The sequence below is a fragment of the Arabidopsis thaliana genome, chromosome 3, assembly GCF_000001735.4.
Source record: "Arabidopsis thaliana chromosome 3, partial sequence".
Classification (NCBI taxonomy): domain Eukaryota; kingdom Viridiplantae; phylum Streptophyta; class Magnoliopsida; order Brassicales; family Brassicaceae; genus Arabidopsis; species Arabidopsis thaliana.
In genome coordinates, this window is record NC_003074.8 from 10,593,690 (window position 1) to 10,610,999 (window position 17,310).

General features: G+C 33.8%; 1 protein-coding gene and 1 pseudogene across 3 annotated transcripts; one reads left to right on the top strand and one right to left on the bottom strand.

The window, feature by feature from the left end:
- Window positions 1–5,353, bottom strand: ABCB15 (ABC transporter family protein). The gene is made up of 7 exons (NM_113754.3): window positions 4,850–5,353; window positions 4,541–4,595; window positions 4,243–4,421; window positions 3,698–4,155; window positions 2,655–3,195; window positions 1,686–2,567; window positions 1–1,602 (listed from the first exon to the last, which is right to left on the bottom strand). The coding sequence occupies exons 1-7, from the start codon at window positions 5,084–5,086 to the stop codon at window positions 232–234; spliced, it is 3,723 nt and encodes a 1,240-aa protein (NP_189475.1). The 5' UTR covers window positions 5,087–5,353; the 3' UTR covers window positions 1–231.
- Window positions 5,354–14,650: 9,297 nt separating this feature from the next.
- Window positions 14,651–17,236, top strand: AT3G28350 (annotated as a pseudogene). Of its 2 annotated transcripts, one of them has the most exons (10): window positions 14,651–14,742; window positions 14,922–15,091; window positions 15,187–15,244; window positions 15,350–15,369; window positions 15,466–15,510; window positions 15,582–15,643; window positions 15,737–15,864; window positions 16,016–16,093; window positions 16,338–16,457; window positions 17,046–17,236. The 2 variants fall into 2 exon arrangements; another variant differs by having other exon boundaries at window positions 15,582–15,864.
- Window positions 17,237–17,310: the final 74 nt, after the last annotated feature.

Here is a 17,310-nt window from a genome sequence, read left to right on the forward strand (position 1 = left end):
TATATCTTAGAACTTCTAGATAAAAACTTAAAAAGAGAAGCCACAAGCTTTGAGATGAGATTTGGGAAAACGTTTATTTTATTTCTATTCAATTAACAAGCTTTGTTTTCTTTTTTACATTCCATTGTTATATATATAGTGTTTAAATCGTAGCCCGCTTTAAAAATTAAACTTCTTGACATTTATTTGATTACAAATAATTTCATTAGCGATGAAACGACATGGTTTAAGTTAACCAGAAGTTGTCTGAAGACTCACCAATGAGAAATAAATACCTGTAGGACCTTTTGACAACAATGAAGAGTGAGTCCCACGTTCCACGAGTTTGCCTTTGTCTAAAACAGCAATTGCATCACAATTCTGAATTGTGCTCAGCCTATGTGCGATCACCACACTCGTCCTCCCTACCATAACACGCTCGAGAGCATCTTGCACCACACGTTCCGACTGGCTGTCCAAAGCGCTTGTCGCTTCGTCTAGAAGCAACACTGACGGGTTTTTCAAAACCGCTCTAGCTATCGCGATCCTCTGTTTTTGACCACCAGACAACTGTACTCCTCTGTCTCCACAGTATGTGTCATACCCTTCCGTTAATGACGTGATGAAATCATGAGCATTCGCTGCTTTCGCCGCCTCGATGATCTCTGCTTCGTCTATTTTATCTGACACTCCTCCATATATGATGTTCTCTCGGATTGTCCCAGCAAACAATGTTGGCTCTTGGCTAACCAAAGCTATGTGTCGACGAAGTGATCTCAGATGATACGACCTTATATCGCGACCATCGATTTTCACTATACCCTTTAACGGGTCGTAGAACCGCTCTATCAAGCCAATTATAGTGGATTTACCTGACCCGCTTGGACCAACAATGGCTGTGGACTTCCCCTCTTCGATCTTGATGGAGAAGTTCTTGAATATAATCACATCCGGTCTAGTCGGGTACGAGAAATCTACGTCAAGAAATTCAACCTGACCCGTTATTCTTTCTGTTTCATATCCATCTGGATCCTCCGGATCAATCGACGTGTACCGATCCAACACAGCGAAAACTGACCCTACCGCATCCGAACCTTTAGCTAGATCCGTGGTCATGCTTCCAGCATCGGCAATGACTCGACCAGTACTAACTAAGATCATAAACGTCTCGAACAAAGCTTTAGCCGTGATGTACCCATCTTGTATCAGTCTACCACCGTACCAGAAATCTAAAGCCCACGTACACGACGTGAGGCTCTGCGACATAGCAAGCCCAAAGCCTGCAAACCACGACTGGCGAATGCTTTCTCTCCGCGGACTTTCTTGGGCCTTTTCGAGCATTTTCATGATACGTTCTTGTGATGAAAATGCAGTGATGGTTCGGACGTTGGAAACTGCCTCTGCCGCTAGTTTGCTACTTTCATCTTGAGCCTTGATTGCTTTTTTCGACATGCTCTTGAGTAGAACCCGACGAGTGTAGAAGCAAACAATAATCACCGGTTGCACCGCAATCATCACAAGTGCTAACCTCCAAGCGATGACCAAGCCCATCGTGAAAGCTATGGTAACAGCCGATACGGTTTGCACCACTAATGCCATTCGATCACCCACTAACGATCTCACCTTATCATTCAAAAAAAAAAACATAAGCAAAATCAAGAAACACTATAACATTGTTCGTTAAAAAGATTTTTATGTAGACTTACCACATTAGCATCTTTTGCGAGTCTAGAGCAAATGGCGCCGCTTGAGTTCTCATCTCTATCGAACCAACCGACCTCAAACGTTAACACCTTAGAAAGCATCCGTTCTCGGATACGTTTAGTCAAATACTCACCCATGTATGCAAAATTGTAGTGTTGACTGATGTTGATCAAGAAAGAAAGAACGGCTAGGCCAACAAAAGATAATGCATAGATCCTTGTTTTCTCCTTGATCTCGTCGTGGCTCGTTAGAAAATAAACCGAGACCATCGACCCTAAAGAATATGCGTAAGCTGGCTGTATGGCTCCAAATAAAGTTGCGCTTATGCAACCATACAATGCTTGTTTCCATTCCGGTAAATTCATTGCCAATAGTCTCTTAAACGACGGTAATTGCGGCTTGTTGTCTTCGGAAAGATTCTTTATAGTGCTTGGACCTGTAACCGAGTTAGCAGAGCTTGAACGGCTAAGAGTCGACACTCTAGAACTATTTCTTATATCTTTGCTCGGATCCGAGATTGGACCTATTTTCACACTAACGTTGATGTCTTGTTTTTCAATCTGTTGTAAGTGAACAAGTGTAGAGTATTGACCGTCTATGTTTTCCATTAGCTCATCGTGTGATCCAGTTTCCACAATGTGACCGTTCTTAACCACGGAGATAACATCAGCATTACGAATGGTAGAGAGACGGTGAGCGATAAGGATAGTTGTACGACCAATCGATGCATTTTCTAAGGCCTCTTGGACTACTCTTTCCGACTCCGAGTCCAATGCGCTTGTTGCCTCGTCTAGAAGAAGAATAGTTGGTGATTTGATTATTGCACGCGCGATTGCAATCCTTTGCTTTTGTCCTCCTGACATTTGCACTCCTCTCTCTCCAACCTATTTTTTTCAAAACAAAATCTAAATCAAACCTCTAATAAAAGATTATGTAATAGATATATATGTGTTTCGAAACTGAAATGTAACCTGAGTTTCGTAGCCATTAGGTAACTGAGAAATGAAATTATGAGCATTAGAGGCTTTGGCAGCTTCCACAACATCATCCATGGATGCATCTTCTTTACCAAACAATATATTTTCTTTTATCGTTGTGGCGAAAAGGGCAGGTTCTTGGCTAACTAGACCCATTTGTGATCTCAACCACTTCACTTGTAACTTATCAATGGATACACCATCAATGAGAATCTCTCCTGCAAGCGGGTCATAAAACCTTTGCAAAAGAGATATAACAGTCGATTTTCCTGACCCGCTTCCTCCAACCAAAGCTACAGTTTTCCCGGAAGGAACTCTCAGACAAAAGTCATCAAAGATCGATGTTTCAAGCCTTGATGGATACACAAACTTTACGTTCTTGAACTCTACTTCTCCTCTAATTTTCTCCAACTTGTGGCCATCTGGATTGTCTGAATCAATCTTGGGAACTCTGTTTATCACTTCCATGATTCGCTCCCCAACTGAAGCCGCCTCAAAGAAGTACTTGAGATTAGACAAACCACCACCAAGTGATCTGAAGCAATAACAAAGATACCAAATATCAAGCTCATGATACTTAAGATCAAACCATTTTTTTTGTTACTAGAAATAACTTGTGTGTTTTCTATTTACCTGACTACTATTCTACAGAAAATAAAAAACACCAAACATGTTAAGTTAAACTAAATTACCATAACATCCAAAGGTGCATATGGAAAAAAGAATTCAAACTTTGTATTACAATATAAATATGTTTGAAAAGAAACTAAAATTATGTTCAGACTGTTTCATTGTAGACACTTTCACTAGAAAAATACGCATTTCTCGTAAGCTCTGGGATTTGATTTTTTATGTACCATTGATACATTTTTATCATTTGGTTCTTAGTAAAAACCAAAATATAAATTGAAAAATATTTCTATAATATTTTGTATATGATACTAACATTTTAATTGTTAAAACCGATTTTCATATCTCATTTTAAATTAAAAATTTATTTATGCTAGCATGGGTCATCTCTAGTTATAGATACTTACACGCCACCGATAGCAATAGCAGCAGCAACTGCAAAGACAGTACCACCCTGAGCACCATGGTACATGACCATCCGGCTTCCATACCAAGACATGAACCCCCACATGGCAAAAGTGATTCCATTGCTTCCAATAGTGATTCCCTTAGCAAGCCCTTGTTTAATACCTAGCTTCACCGACCCTTGAAGCGCGGTTGAGAACTTTGATATTGTCTTCCTCTCCCCAGAGAACGCATAGACGGTTCGGACCGAAGAGATTGCCTGCTCAGCTACGAAACCAGCCTCATTGTACTCTTCACGTATCTTCCTCGAAATGCTTATGAGGGCTCGTCCATACATAAGGCCCGGGATCACTAGAAGGACAATGAAAGGTAAACCAACTATGGCGAGTCTCCATAGCAAGATAAATCCGACTATATAGCTTCCAACGAACGTTGATGCGCTCATCAAAAAATTCGGTAACTGCACCAAACATAAAAGGTTGGTTTACACACACTAAGAATATAGTTATTAGAATTATGCAAAGATATAATTAAACGTGAGAGATACTTTTTCACTGAGGACGTCTTGGATGACAAAACTGTCACTAGAAACACTAGTGATAACATCAGAAGTGCTTGTAACATGAAGATCAAAGTAACCCACATCTTGTCTTAAAACTGCCCTTAAGTACTTTTCTCTCATTCTTGCTGTTTGTCTCTCCCCTGTTCTTGTCCAACAATATCCCTCTGTTTTTTTTAAAAAACGAAAAAAAATCAAATCCATAATATTGGGGGTCAAGTACTCAAGTCAACTATACCATAGAAAAGGAAAGGAAACAATATTATTAATTTTTAGAAAGGCTTACCAAGGAAACAAACAACCCAAGATCCACAAGCCACATAAAGCAAAGCTACAGAATTCTGTTAATTACACAAAATAAAAAAATAAACATTAGTCAAAGATTGAAGTATACATGTAAACTTGTAAGACTTGAAGAAGTCAATTTGGTTGTTATACTTATATGTTGGTAATTTTGTTGGTTTATTAACAAAATTGTCAACGGATTCTGGACAACAAAGCATCCAAAAATCTTGACAAAAAAAAAAAAATGATCTACTAAGAAAACAAAGTGGTTAATTATATGGCAGAGAAGAAAGAGAGAGAGAGAGAGAACCTTGGAGATGCTTTGCATGAAGGTATCAGTGTTGAAAGAGGAACCACCGATGTTGTTCATAAGCTTGCTGGTGATGAGAAGAACAAGAGGAGTTGTGAAACCATCACCGACGGCTCCGATTAACCCTAATCCCATCAACAACCAATCTACACCGTCCGCGTGCATGAATATCGATCTAACACTTCCAAAACAATTCATCTTGTTCCTCCCACTCTCTTTCTCCTCTTCTTTACCCATTTTCTTGTGTGTGTTTAAAGAGACAGAAAGAGAGAACAAAACGACACCTTGACCTTAACGAAACGACAAGAGTTTGTTACTCTCTCTCTCTCTTTTTCTCTAAGAGGAAACTTTTTTTTTTGCTTTTTTCTTTTTGTGGATTCCTTTGTTTATTTTATGTGATGTTTTTGTTGAATGCTTCATTCACATCTCGTCGATCAAATGTGGTAGCCGGCTGCTATTTATAGATAGGGTGAGAGAGAGAGGGAGAGGACATATATCGATTTTTTTTTGGTATGAGAGATAATACCCATATATCAACACCCTTAAACTATTAATATGAAGTCTTGGATTTTTTTAAGTAATATATTTTAAGAGACTCTAGCACCATCAAACGTTATATTTTTTGTCTCCACTTTACTTTGTCTCATATAATTTTTTAGGCATCTCCAATAATAATTTCTATATTTTCTTCTATTTATAAAAGTAACTCTATTTTAGAGGTATCGTACTTCAATAGTCAAAAATAAAATTTTCTCAAATATAGAAAAAAATAGAGATATTTACTTTTTATCTCTATAAATAGAGATTTCTACAATTCATCTCTATTTTTTCCTTTAGTTTTGAGAAAACTCTATTTTAGAGGTGACCATTAGAGTACAATACCTTTAAAATAAAAAAAATATAGAGATGAAAATTGGAAATGGTCCAAAAATAGCACGTCTTCAAGATTTTTTATTAGTTAGGAAGTTTCAGATTGTTTTGCACATACTTCTTTTACCCCTTAGCTTTTTCAATACTAGCAGTAAATTATTTATTGCTAATATAGACTCAAATTTAAAGCAAATATTTTGATGATTCAAGAGTGATCGGTTCTTCTGTAGATGCCAGTAAACTGTAAAATAAACTTGAATTCAAAGCGAATATTTGATGATTAATGGGTGACTGGTGATTCCGCAGACCCCTTAAACACACTCATACAGTTTTAATAAATTAAAATTTTGTGAAACTCAGGATTTATAGAGGACACTATATTTTTTATGTATTAGATCTATTATTAAAATTTTAAAGCCACAGCGCACAACAATAAATAGAGACGAGTGATCATGATTAATCCAAATGAGAAATTGTTTAGTTGTCGAGCTTGATCTTGTGTATCCGTTATGTATGTGACCCGCGATCCTTATTCACTAATCACTGGACATTTTAGAGTTATGCTTATTCTTATTAAAGGATGTGTTCCTTATGTAGTTCATTGTCGTTGTTTCTTAAAAAAAAAAAAAAAAAAAGAGAGACAAAAGAGTGAAAAATAATAATTGCAACTCTCGATTTGAAGGAGATTCGCAACATAAAACATTTTAGATATTCCATTTTTCTATATAAAATGTACAACTTCATGAGTTATCAGTTATCATTCCCAGTAAAGCACATGAATGGAATTGAATTCGTCTTCTTGCGACATTAAAACCTGAGAGCAATTCCCTATGCTTGGTCATGTGCGTACCTATCAGCCTTACATGCAGCCTTTCACAACACAACTCGCTATTTTGACATCATTTACTATATGTGTCATATACTATATCCAATAAGTATATAGTTTTGCTCCAGATTCCGAGATACGGTTAACATACATTAATAAATTGCCTGCTCACCAAAAAAAAATACATTAATAAATTGCCGTCATATATAGACTTATAGAGCATGGTGCATGCATATATACTGCGTTGTAAATTCTTGGGGTTATAAATTCATTGTATTGGAGAAGTACTATTTCTGACTTCGCTATAAGAATTCTGTTAGCTAAGTTTGCAGATTTACACTATCCTTTATATTAGGTTTTGTTCATCTTTATAATAGGTTTTGTCGTTTTTTTTTTCTTTTTAGGTTGTAACGTCTTACGTACTTTATTTATAGGCCAATAAACATATATTCCAAACTTTGCAGAATACCGAACCAACAGTTAAACAAAAATATTACGTACCCATATATATCATAACTATGCGAAAAAAAAACAAGCAGAACTTGGCATGCATGTCAATTAAATTATTTCATAGTTTTGTACAGGGTCAATTGTCACTACAAAAAAAAAGTCGAATTGAATCATTTATATTGAATCACAAAACTAAATGATATTATTTTAAATTACTTATTAATAATTGATGCAAATATTAAAATGTAACATCAGTTACAATAGCTGATGCTGTTATTAATTTGTGTCGCATCAATTAATTAAAACTGATGCAAATCTAAGTTAGTTTGTATCACTTTTACATATTGATATAAATATATAAATTTACATCACTTAAATAACTGATATGTTTATTAATTTAATTAACATCACTTAAAAAATGATATATATTTTACATCAATAAAAAAGTGATGCCAATAAATAATTTATTAACTACATAATTTTTTTTTATCGATTCTTAAGTTAATTTAATAAGAATCATTTCTTTTATGATTTTACATCACTTCATTTTTTTTAATTGCCATCTTTAATAACTTTTGTAGTCTAATATTCTTTTGGAAACAGAATATCCATTTACTTTTTTCTCCACGATTATGAAATCTTCCTAGAATCCTAACTTCCCTAATATCTCTATAAATCTACGTTTCCTTTGCTAATATGATAAATTTTTCTTTTTCTTTTTAATATAACTTCTTCTTCTTTTCATCATCTCTTCTTCCCTAGAAGAACAAAACACCAAAATAATGAAATAAAAACTATGTCGCCAAAGGTAAACCGAACCTACGTTCGTGTAATCGGTTAAGAAGTCGGAGACACAAGTTCTTTCGGTCTCTCCCCTAATTAAGAAAACCGGGGAAGATATCGCAAGAAAACGCCAACGGTGTACAATCTTCAGGGTAAAATCATGAGAAGCCACAGAGAGATCATGAGAAGGTTAAAAACATTAAGCACAATGAAAACATTTTTTTGATGCTTAGATATCTTGTAAGGAAGATGACCGTGAGGAAAATTATGGAGACATATGTGGTATGTCTCTGTGTGATTACAAGAGAATCAAAGAACAAAAGTAGTTTATAGTTTTGAAGTTTAATTTGTAGTATTTTACTTTTGAACTATGTACGTGGTTTAATTTCTTCAATGAATTTAAGATTTTTTGTATTATTTTATTTATAATTAGTGATTATTGAAAATAAAACAATTATTAAAAAATATTTATGAAAACTAAAATTAATTCAATCGGTTATTCAGTATTTGACAGAAACAAATTAACATCCATTATTTTAAATGATACAATTATTTGAATCATTTATTAAAACTGACATTAATCTTTACATCAGTAATTTACGATCAATACAAATATTTAACATCACTTACTATAATCAAAACAAATACTAACATCATTTTTATTAATCGATGCAAAATTTTAACATCATCTATTTGCAATTGATACATAATAACATCGGTTATAATAATCGATGTAAATATTTATTTTAAGTGATGTAAATTATTTGCATCAACAATATATAAATCATTTATTTAAGTGATGTAATTTTCTTTTACATCAATTATAAGTAATACAAATATTTAAAATAAATGATATAAAATGATCACTTTTTTGTAGTGTGTATTAACGAGACAGGCCTGTCAACCAGTTGTATATTGCCATTATAATTACACTCTTTTATATAATCTTATCAACAAATAATTGATATGCTAATTTCTGATGTTAGACGTATAATTCAATTTATTAAACAGTCATTGTGTTGGCAAATGATACCTCCCCGTGTATCAATCTGTAGGGATTGTACGTATGTGGTGACGTTTTTTTTTTCTGCTCGTCTAATTGACATGCCAATTTCTGAAGTTACACGTATAATTGAATACAATAATTAAAACTTCTTATCATGTCAAGTGTAAACGTTGACTTCTTTGTACTATACATATATATATGATATATATAACTATTATATACATGAACACATATTTGTAAGCTATACTTCCTTTTAATATATATATATATATATATATATATATATATATATCAAAAATTTAAACTGTAATAAAATTTATCATAAACTTTGAAAAAATAATTTATCGGGAAAATTGGAGATCAATGAAACCCAACGGTCAAGATGATCGTTTAAAAATATGAAAATCATAAAAAAATTAAAAAAAATTAAAAAATTGTTATATTTAAATTTAAAAATATTTCTAAATATATTATTTATATATATCTTTATTTTAGGTTAAGAGATTAGGTTAATCTATCCTATACAATTATTCGCATAAGAGTATTATAATTCTTTTCTGGACACTTTTGTATTCTTACTCTTACCAAATTTATTATTGTATCAAAGTCTTATTATGTTTTTATAGGTTAAGATTTTTCTTATTTTCGTCAATTTTGTTTATATAAAATTCTAAAAAAAAAAAAAAAAAAAGGAGGAAGGTGATGTGCCGTTGATATAGTTCGGTAAGGAAGATAATCACAAAACCACGTGATTATGTATTCTTACTTGAGATAAAAGAAATTAGTAATTTTGTTTCTTATTCTTTCTTCATCGAACAACATTGATGACATACTGTATTAATGAACACCTCCGATGAGTACTTATGGTGGAGGTGATGAAACTACTCCAACGATGCTGTAGAGATGATGAAGACGAATCCGACGTGATAAGATGCTGATCTGGCGGTGACGAATTCAATCCAATTTTTAGTAACACAAGTTTTTTCATGCACAAAAAGTTTGAAGAGCGACCAAGACTTGTCTTTTATTGATGGAGATACAACTACGATGATGTATTTTTCATGTTGTTCTACATTAACTACAAACATGATGGTGACTACTTTAACACCACAACCGAATATAAACGTCGATTTGAACCTTACGATCAAGTATAAACGTCGATTTGAACCTTACGATCAAGTATAAACGTCGATTTGAACTATACGATCGGATATAAACGTCGATGAACGAACCGCTAGATTTTATAGCCGATTTGACCCCACGACCGGGTATAAAAGTTGATGACTCGACGGTCGGGTATAAAACCGCTATTATAAAGGCATGTCCAATCTCACACGTGTTACCACATATGAGCTTGCCGGAGGTATTGAGAAACAGAGGGATTAGTTTGTGACACAACATATAATAGATATGGGATAAAAGATTAAATGATCAAACATATGATGTTTTAATATCCACATTCTTTACAATCATAGACTTTATCTTCAATCCACTGGCATAATCCCATCAAGATTGATTTATATAAATTTGATTTATCTTTTCTCGAGATCCCAAAACATGGAGGCCGGTCGAGAAGAAAACACTATATGTTTCATGAGTTATATAGTTAATTTAGAGAGGTATAAATGAAAAGGTCTTTGAGGATGTAGTTAGGGAACCACCCGATATAATTAGCCAAGTGTGAAGTGACAATAATTTTTGGAAGGAACCCCAAATTATCCCCATACATATATTTAATGAGATCTAGTTACTTAGTAAGAACTAAGAAGCCCTTGAAAGCTTTTTTTGCCAAGTAGATGGCTTTTAGAAGGAAACATCAGTTCCCACACCGTGATTAGGATGTGTTTGTTTTTGGCTGGATGATAAGACAAGGGCTTTGGGAGTCTAATATGAAACAAAGAATCTCTCCCCTCTTCTCTCGGAACAAGCTCTTGTTTTAGTTGTTTCAAATTTCTCGTGAGATATATAGATTGTCAAATTTTTGAGACAATGTGTGGCTATTTTTGATATTTTGTTAACAGTCTCTTGATGATTAGTCCTTTCTATCCAACTTTTTATAGATAAGTTTAGTGTACTTCAAGGCAAAATTTAGCGATTTCTCTCTCTTTTAATCCTGGTTTTATTTAGATGTATAATAGAGTATTTAGCCTCTTGTTTTATACTCAAATTTGATGATGTCATTTTTACGGAACTGACAATCATATTATGGAATGTTGTTTTAAGTTAAATGTTTGATGGCGAATCACTAATCCTTTTGGCTTATACATTTAGAATATGCTTCTTCCTTTAAAGATTCCATGTTTGCCACCGAAGAAGATAGTAAAAGCGACTAGATAGTGAACCAACAAACCAAGAAAGATACATGATGAAAGTGACATTTATAATCCATGCTTCTTCTCTACTGCCATGTTTATAACCCATGATTTTCACCACTACTAAGACATTTCTAATTCAAATTTAATAATTAATCAATAGAAAAGGTACATACTAGACAAAATAGTTTATTCTCAAAATTGTAACAGTGCTGACACTCTTTCCGTAATAGTCCGTAATAGGATCACCTACACTTAAGTTTTGGTTTTCCAAAAATACCATTTAATATCTGTCTTACAATCATTCATAAGGGTACTCCTAATGAGTATAGGCCAAAGAAATCTTGGTATTTTTTTTTTTTGAATCTAATGTTCAATTATATTCATAGAAAAAATAACTAGTGCATCGTGTATTTGATAAAAAAATTAAATAGACTTGCTAACTTTCTCAGAAAAATTTAAAATGAATCAAACGCGAGCTCAGAGCCAATTTTGGAAAGTTGTATCATAACGTCTATCCCTCATGCCTCTAATGGTGGTGATCTGATTTTTCACTTGCTTATCGATCCAGCTGATCAATTGAGCCGAGGAGTTTGGTGGTCCATTTCTTCGTTCGTTACGTTCTCTCTAGACAGTGTATACTGTAGCTTGAAACGCGTAGAGGAGAAGGAAGCCTTCTACACGATCAAGATGGGGAGCTGAGACATGAGCCAAAATCTGGGGCCAGCTTGTCGTGAATCTCGACTTCCATAAACCTTTCGCTAGGGCAGCCCAACAGTTTCTAATTCACCTTCTTCCTCAGCCATAAAAAGAGTACCCTCTCGAAATCTTGATATTTCATAAATACCACTTAAGTTTTTATTTTCTATAAAATACCTTAAACTCTAACCATATTCCCTAAAAATATACCGTAAATCTAAAACAGTCAACCCTAATCTAAAACTTTATATTCTCAACTTTTCTGTTTGTGGTATTTTTGGAAACCACATAATTAAAATCCTCTTTCAAGCTGCAATTTTCGAATCATGCTAACAAGTGGACATGTGTCGAACTATGTATATTCATCCAAAACTAAATTTTGAATCTTGGGAGAAATATAGTTGTACGAAAACCATGGCCACTTTATTAGTCGAATTATGTATATGATCACATTACTAACAGCTTGAGCAAAAGATGTCCACCAGATCATAAGAGATGTTGGTTTCCATAAGTGGCAAAAGGCTCATCAGTCCATCACCAATTGCAACTTGGCCTACTAGTGACTATCACTCCCTCCCAGCCACTAAACCTCACAGCACCATAAGCATCATCATCATCAGCTCTCAACGTACATCTATAGTGCTTACATTATTCTACTTTTTGTTTTGAGACGTAACTCGTAAGAGATTAAATACAATTGTTATTTTGAGGAAATGGATTATACAACGTGATTAATTAATGGATCATTTACATATATTTTATCAAAATTATTATTTCTGAATTCATAAATATTGACTAGCCGTTTAATTATTTTATAAAACTCTAAAAACGTAAATATTTAAGATATATAAACTTGTTTTTTCAGCTATTAAAACCACATAAACGGATACGAGACTCGGACTAATTTTGTATATGTATCCACTTAACTTAACTATTAACCAATTTAATTACTAATTTGTATAGAAAAAAGTTTTATAAACATGACTTTTGGTTTTTCAAAATTCTAAAATTCAATTTGCGCACTCAAAACCAAAATCGTGTAGTAGAAAAATTTACAGCATTCAACTGATTTTAGTATTTTACAACTACTACATAAATAGCAGATACTGTATGTATCAATTAGTACTAATCCAGTGATTCAACCGTTTGTAAAAACAATATATAAACAAGTATTTAACATTTTTTGTTTTTCTTGTGTGTAACATGAGATTGTTCTTTCTTATTCTTAAGCAAGTCCCCAAGAGGGTTTAGTTGATCCATTATTTTTCTTTGGTCTGTTCTTTCTTGTTTTTTGTTTGTTTCGCATGCGCACACTACATAGCACATTCTCTTGTTTGGCATGAAGTAGTATGAAACAAAGAAAGAGAATATAAACTTTTTTGGTTACTAATAACTATGTCCAACAAATTTCTTTTGAGGAGACGTTTAATCTCTTCAACGTGTTTTCCATTATATAGTTTACAATAGTCAAATTCGCAATTAAGTCCTAGCATCGAAAAAAAAACATTGAGATGGTGGGATCGACGTGGCTTCTATGTGAATCCTATGTGAATTTATTTGTTCACAGATTCTCCAAGAACAGTCCCATCAACTCTTTTGTTTGGCCTTTTTTCGTATGGTTGTATATATACACATTTTGATAAGGGAATATATTGGACGATAGATAGTGGAACACATATTTATGCATTCCATAGCACTTTAAAATCTTAGGTTTCTGTCCAATAACATTTGTATTTTTTTTCTGTAGTGAAATATAGAGTGAGCATGAGCTCCTTGGTTATCTCTCGATGTGTTATGGTCGTTCGAAGTCGATGTTCAATGGTATTTATAAATCTATTACATAACCAAAACATTCGACATTAAGCAATCGGCAATCCTCCTCATCCTCCAAAACCTCCATTAGGAGCTTTTCCTAATTCGTCGCCTAAACCTAGTTTTTTTCTTGGCGGAAATATTAATTCTCACCTTCCTCATCCATTCTCTATAATTCCTTTTAGTGAATATTAATGACTCGCATGATCATGTTTTCAAGTTGTCATTCACGGACGAGACCTAGGGAACTCAACATTTTTCTACCATTTCATCATACAGTATTAAAGTTTTATGGGATTTTAATTCAAAATCAACTGTTTATGACTGGATATTTTATAACTTACTTTAGAACACATTCCAATATTCTATGTTGAATTCTAACCATACCCTCTCGAGCTGATGATTTTTGTCAACCATCCTTGAATTTAATCTTACATGCGAAATAAAGCGGCATTTTCTTTCACTTTTTCAATTATTTTGTTTTCCCTAAATATTGGTTGTATATGTATGCAAAAACAATGTTTTACAACTCACTGACTAAAAAAGAAAGAAAAAACAAAACAAAAACAAAACAATTTTCAACAAAAGTTTTAATAACTGAGGAATCTGAGAATATTCAAATTTTTATTTTTATTGAAATGTACAATTCATCATTAATAACTAATAAAAATGAAGAAAAAAATCTGAAATTTATATCTTTTTGTAACAATTTTGTTCTTTCTAAAATTTTTGATTAATAAGGAACCGAGGATTTGGATTTATAAACTTATTTGCTCTTCAGTTATAACAAAATCAACAAAATTTTATATTTTTATTCTACCAGATATATCATATAATGGGGTAACACTAAGTATTCGTTTGGGGAAATAAACTTTAAAAAAAAAATCGAATTTACAAGTTCTTAAAAATGTCTAATTAATTTCCTCAATATATTTGAGCTTAATAGTTTGGGCCCTTATCGATATGGGCCTAAACCCTCTCACATAGACGCGAACAGTTTTAGAAAGGAACCGAGATATTTTTTTCAGTAGAGAGAGCTTGAAGTGAACACACGAAGAAACCATGGCGGGAATCGATACGCAGAAGCAGCTTCTCTCTCTGATCCGCGATTTCACCTCTGAAAGATCTCGTGGAGGTAAGATACTTCATACATTTTGTACTTCTTCTGGATGTTTCGCGAAGAAGAAGAAGTCGGAAAGCGTGTAGTAGAAATTCGAAACAAAATCGAACAGATATACATTGTTGGTTATTTCTAGTTTTTGGTGTAATCGGAGAATTTATTTGTTCTGATTGTTTGTGGTTTTTCAAATTAAGAGCAAAGAGTTGTTGGATTGAAGAAACGGATCGAGATTTTACAATCGGAAGTTGAAGCAGCGAATTCAGAAGTTGAGCATGCGAAGCGTATCAAAGAAGTAGCGGAAGAGGAGCTTAATGGTTACGAAGTTGAATTGTCTTTGAACGATTCTACGATTCAATCTCTCGAGGTTTTGATTTAATTGGCTTTTGGGATGAATAAGAAGTTTTGGTGTCTAATGAGATTGAAACTGTGTTTTATGTTTAATTTTTAATCACATGCTAGGATCAGTCTTCTTCAGGATGAAGTAACTACTATTGGCAATGAAGTTGATGCTCTTAAGGTTTGCCTACACATTGTTTCTTTGAGTTTTAGTGCTTGGTTGGTTGATTTCTTCGTTTGACATTCTGGAATTTTTGTTGATGACTTGATGGTTGGTGAAATATAGAACAAGGAAGGGTTACTCAGGTGATTTTGATCTTTCTAACGTCTTAATAAGTTATAGTTCTTGATTTATACCTAGGTTATGTTTGGTAAATTGTTTATACTCTTTGTGATATACAGAGATCAGTTTATAAGCCAAATGGAAGAACTGAACAAGGAGATAAGGTTATTTTCTATTCTTTGCGTTTTCATCTTATGATGTTGCTACACATCTTAAGTTGCTTGGTTGGTAAAAGGGAGTTCCAGAAAACAGTAGATTCGAGTTTGGCCGATGAGGATAGTACTGGCATAACCGCAAGTGAGTAGCTAATGTTTGCAGTTTACTCTTCTTGTCTGATTTTTCACTGTGTTATTAAGAGATGATGGCTTCTGGATGAGTTTGTAATAGCAGATATCAAAGCTTTTGAGGATTGCTCTGGAGATGATTTAGAAGCTATTAAGAATTTGCTATCTGATGTACATTCTCAATTGGCGAAAGAGGAAGAAGGATACCTGGCTGAGCAGAAGATGCAAGAACAGGTAAAATGGACCAGGACCAAGTTGCTTGAATGTTGTTACTTTGCTGCTCCTAATACCTTTTCTAGCTTATCAATTCCCTGTTTTTTAGATTTTGTTTATTCATACTATGAAGAGAAGAAATGGGGATCAATATCGGTTTCTCTATATGTAGCTGCAGAAGGAGTTTGATGAGTATGAGAAAAAAATGTCACTCATTGAGGCCATAACAGAGAAAACAAATTCAGTTCAAGTTCTTGCTAAATATCCTTAATTCCGCTTGCTAGTGAAACATGATTTATATACTCATAATTACAGTTGCATAATCATTTATCACATTTTCACCTGCTAGTTCTGTTCTTTATTGAGGCGGCATGTACTGTACTCTACAGCAAGGCAATTTTTTCCTAGGATAGAAAAGCAAGCCAGTGCTTGTACTTTTCAGGTTGACTTGCCATTCTTTCAAAAGAATAGTTCCCTTGACAGAAAACAAGCAGACGTCCGAGTTGGAACAGATATTGGCTTCACTCGGGGAGGAGCTGCAAAAGAAATGCCGATGTCAACAATGCCAAGCAGAGAATTTGGAAGTTTTGAGCTTACTTCTTCAGGGAGATCAAGTATGTTGACCCTTACCAACTATTTTTCTCATTTCTATATACCATTTTCGACATGCCATGGAATTACTGGAAACAAATGCATTAATGTTTTTATGGTATTGGTCAGCATGATGTATCCGTGTTCAGATATCTCTCTACCTGTACAAAAAACTATTTGCTGTACCAAAACCAATGAACCCTAACCGAAATCTCAAGAGTTAAGAAATATAGAAAGCATCAATCACATATAGACCTACCAGATTTCTCTTAGACAGGTTGAAGCAGCTAGTGTCTAGTTCAGGCTCATAAATAGATTTTTGTAGTCTTCTTAAACAGGATACTCAGGAAAAGACATCATATATATATATAGATTCTGATCTATTTTACCTGGAATTCTCATCCTGAAAGTATGTAGGCATGTCCGCATCTGTATAGGTAGGTACTTTGACTGCTACGATAATAGTGAAGAGACTGATGATGATCAGAGAACCCGTTCTCACTTGGCTATGAAAGCGAGGAGAATCTGTCAACATGACTAAGATTGCATTGTCAAAGTTTATTGTTTCTGTAAACTTTGATATGTACAAGTTTTTCTTTTATCCATTGTAGGATAAGGAGGTGTCTTAGTTAAAGCCAATCTCACTTGTGGTTGCTTGAGGAAAGATTTATTTACTCGGTCCCAAGATGGTAAGACATTGACTTTTCACCTCTCAGGATCTAAGAAACCACTTGTCTAGAAACTTAACCAAACGTGCAATGATGAAGGAAATAATACTAGTCCGTAGCTAGTTTCATCAACAGTGATCATGTTCTTTGGTTTTAAAAGGTATAGACGCAATGAACCCCAGCATTATTTTTACACCAACAACTAACA

Excerpts from the sequence above, each read along its gene's own strand:
- ABCB15 (NM_113754.3), bottom strand. The coding sequence starts at position 5,086 with ATGGGTAAAGAAGAGGAGAAAGAGAGTGGGAGGAACAAGATGAATTGT. Across the intron at positions 4,422-4,540 it reads TTGGGTTGTTTGTTTCCTTG|AGGGATATTGTTGGACAAGA; the intron begins GTAAGCCTTTCT and ends TAAAAAAAACAG. Across the intron at positions 1,603-1,685 it reads TCGCAAAAGATGCTAATGTG|GTGAGATCGTTAGTGGGTGA; the intron begins GTAAGTCTACAT and ends TTGAATGATAAG.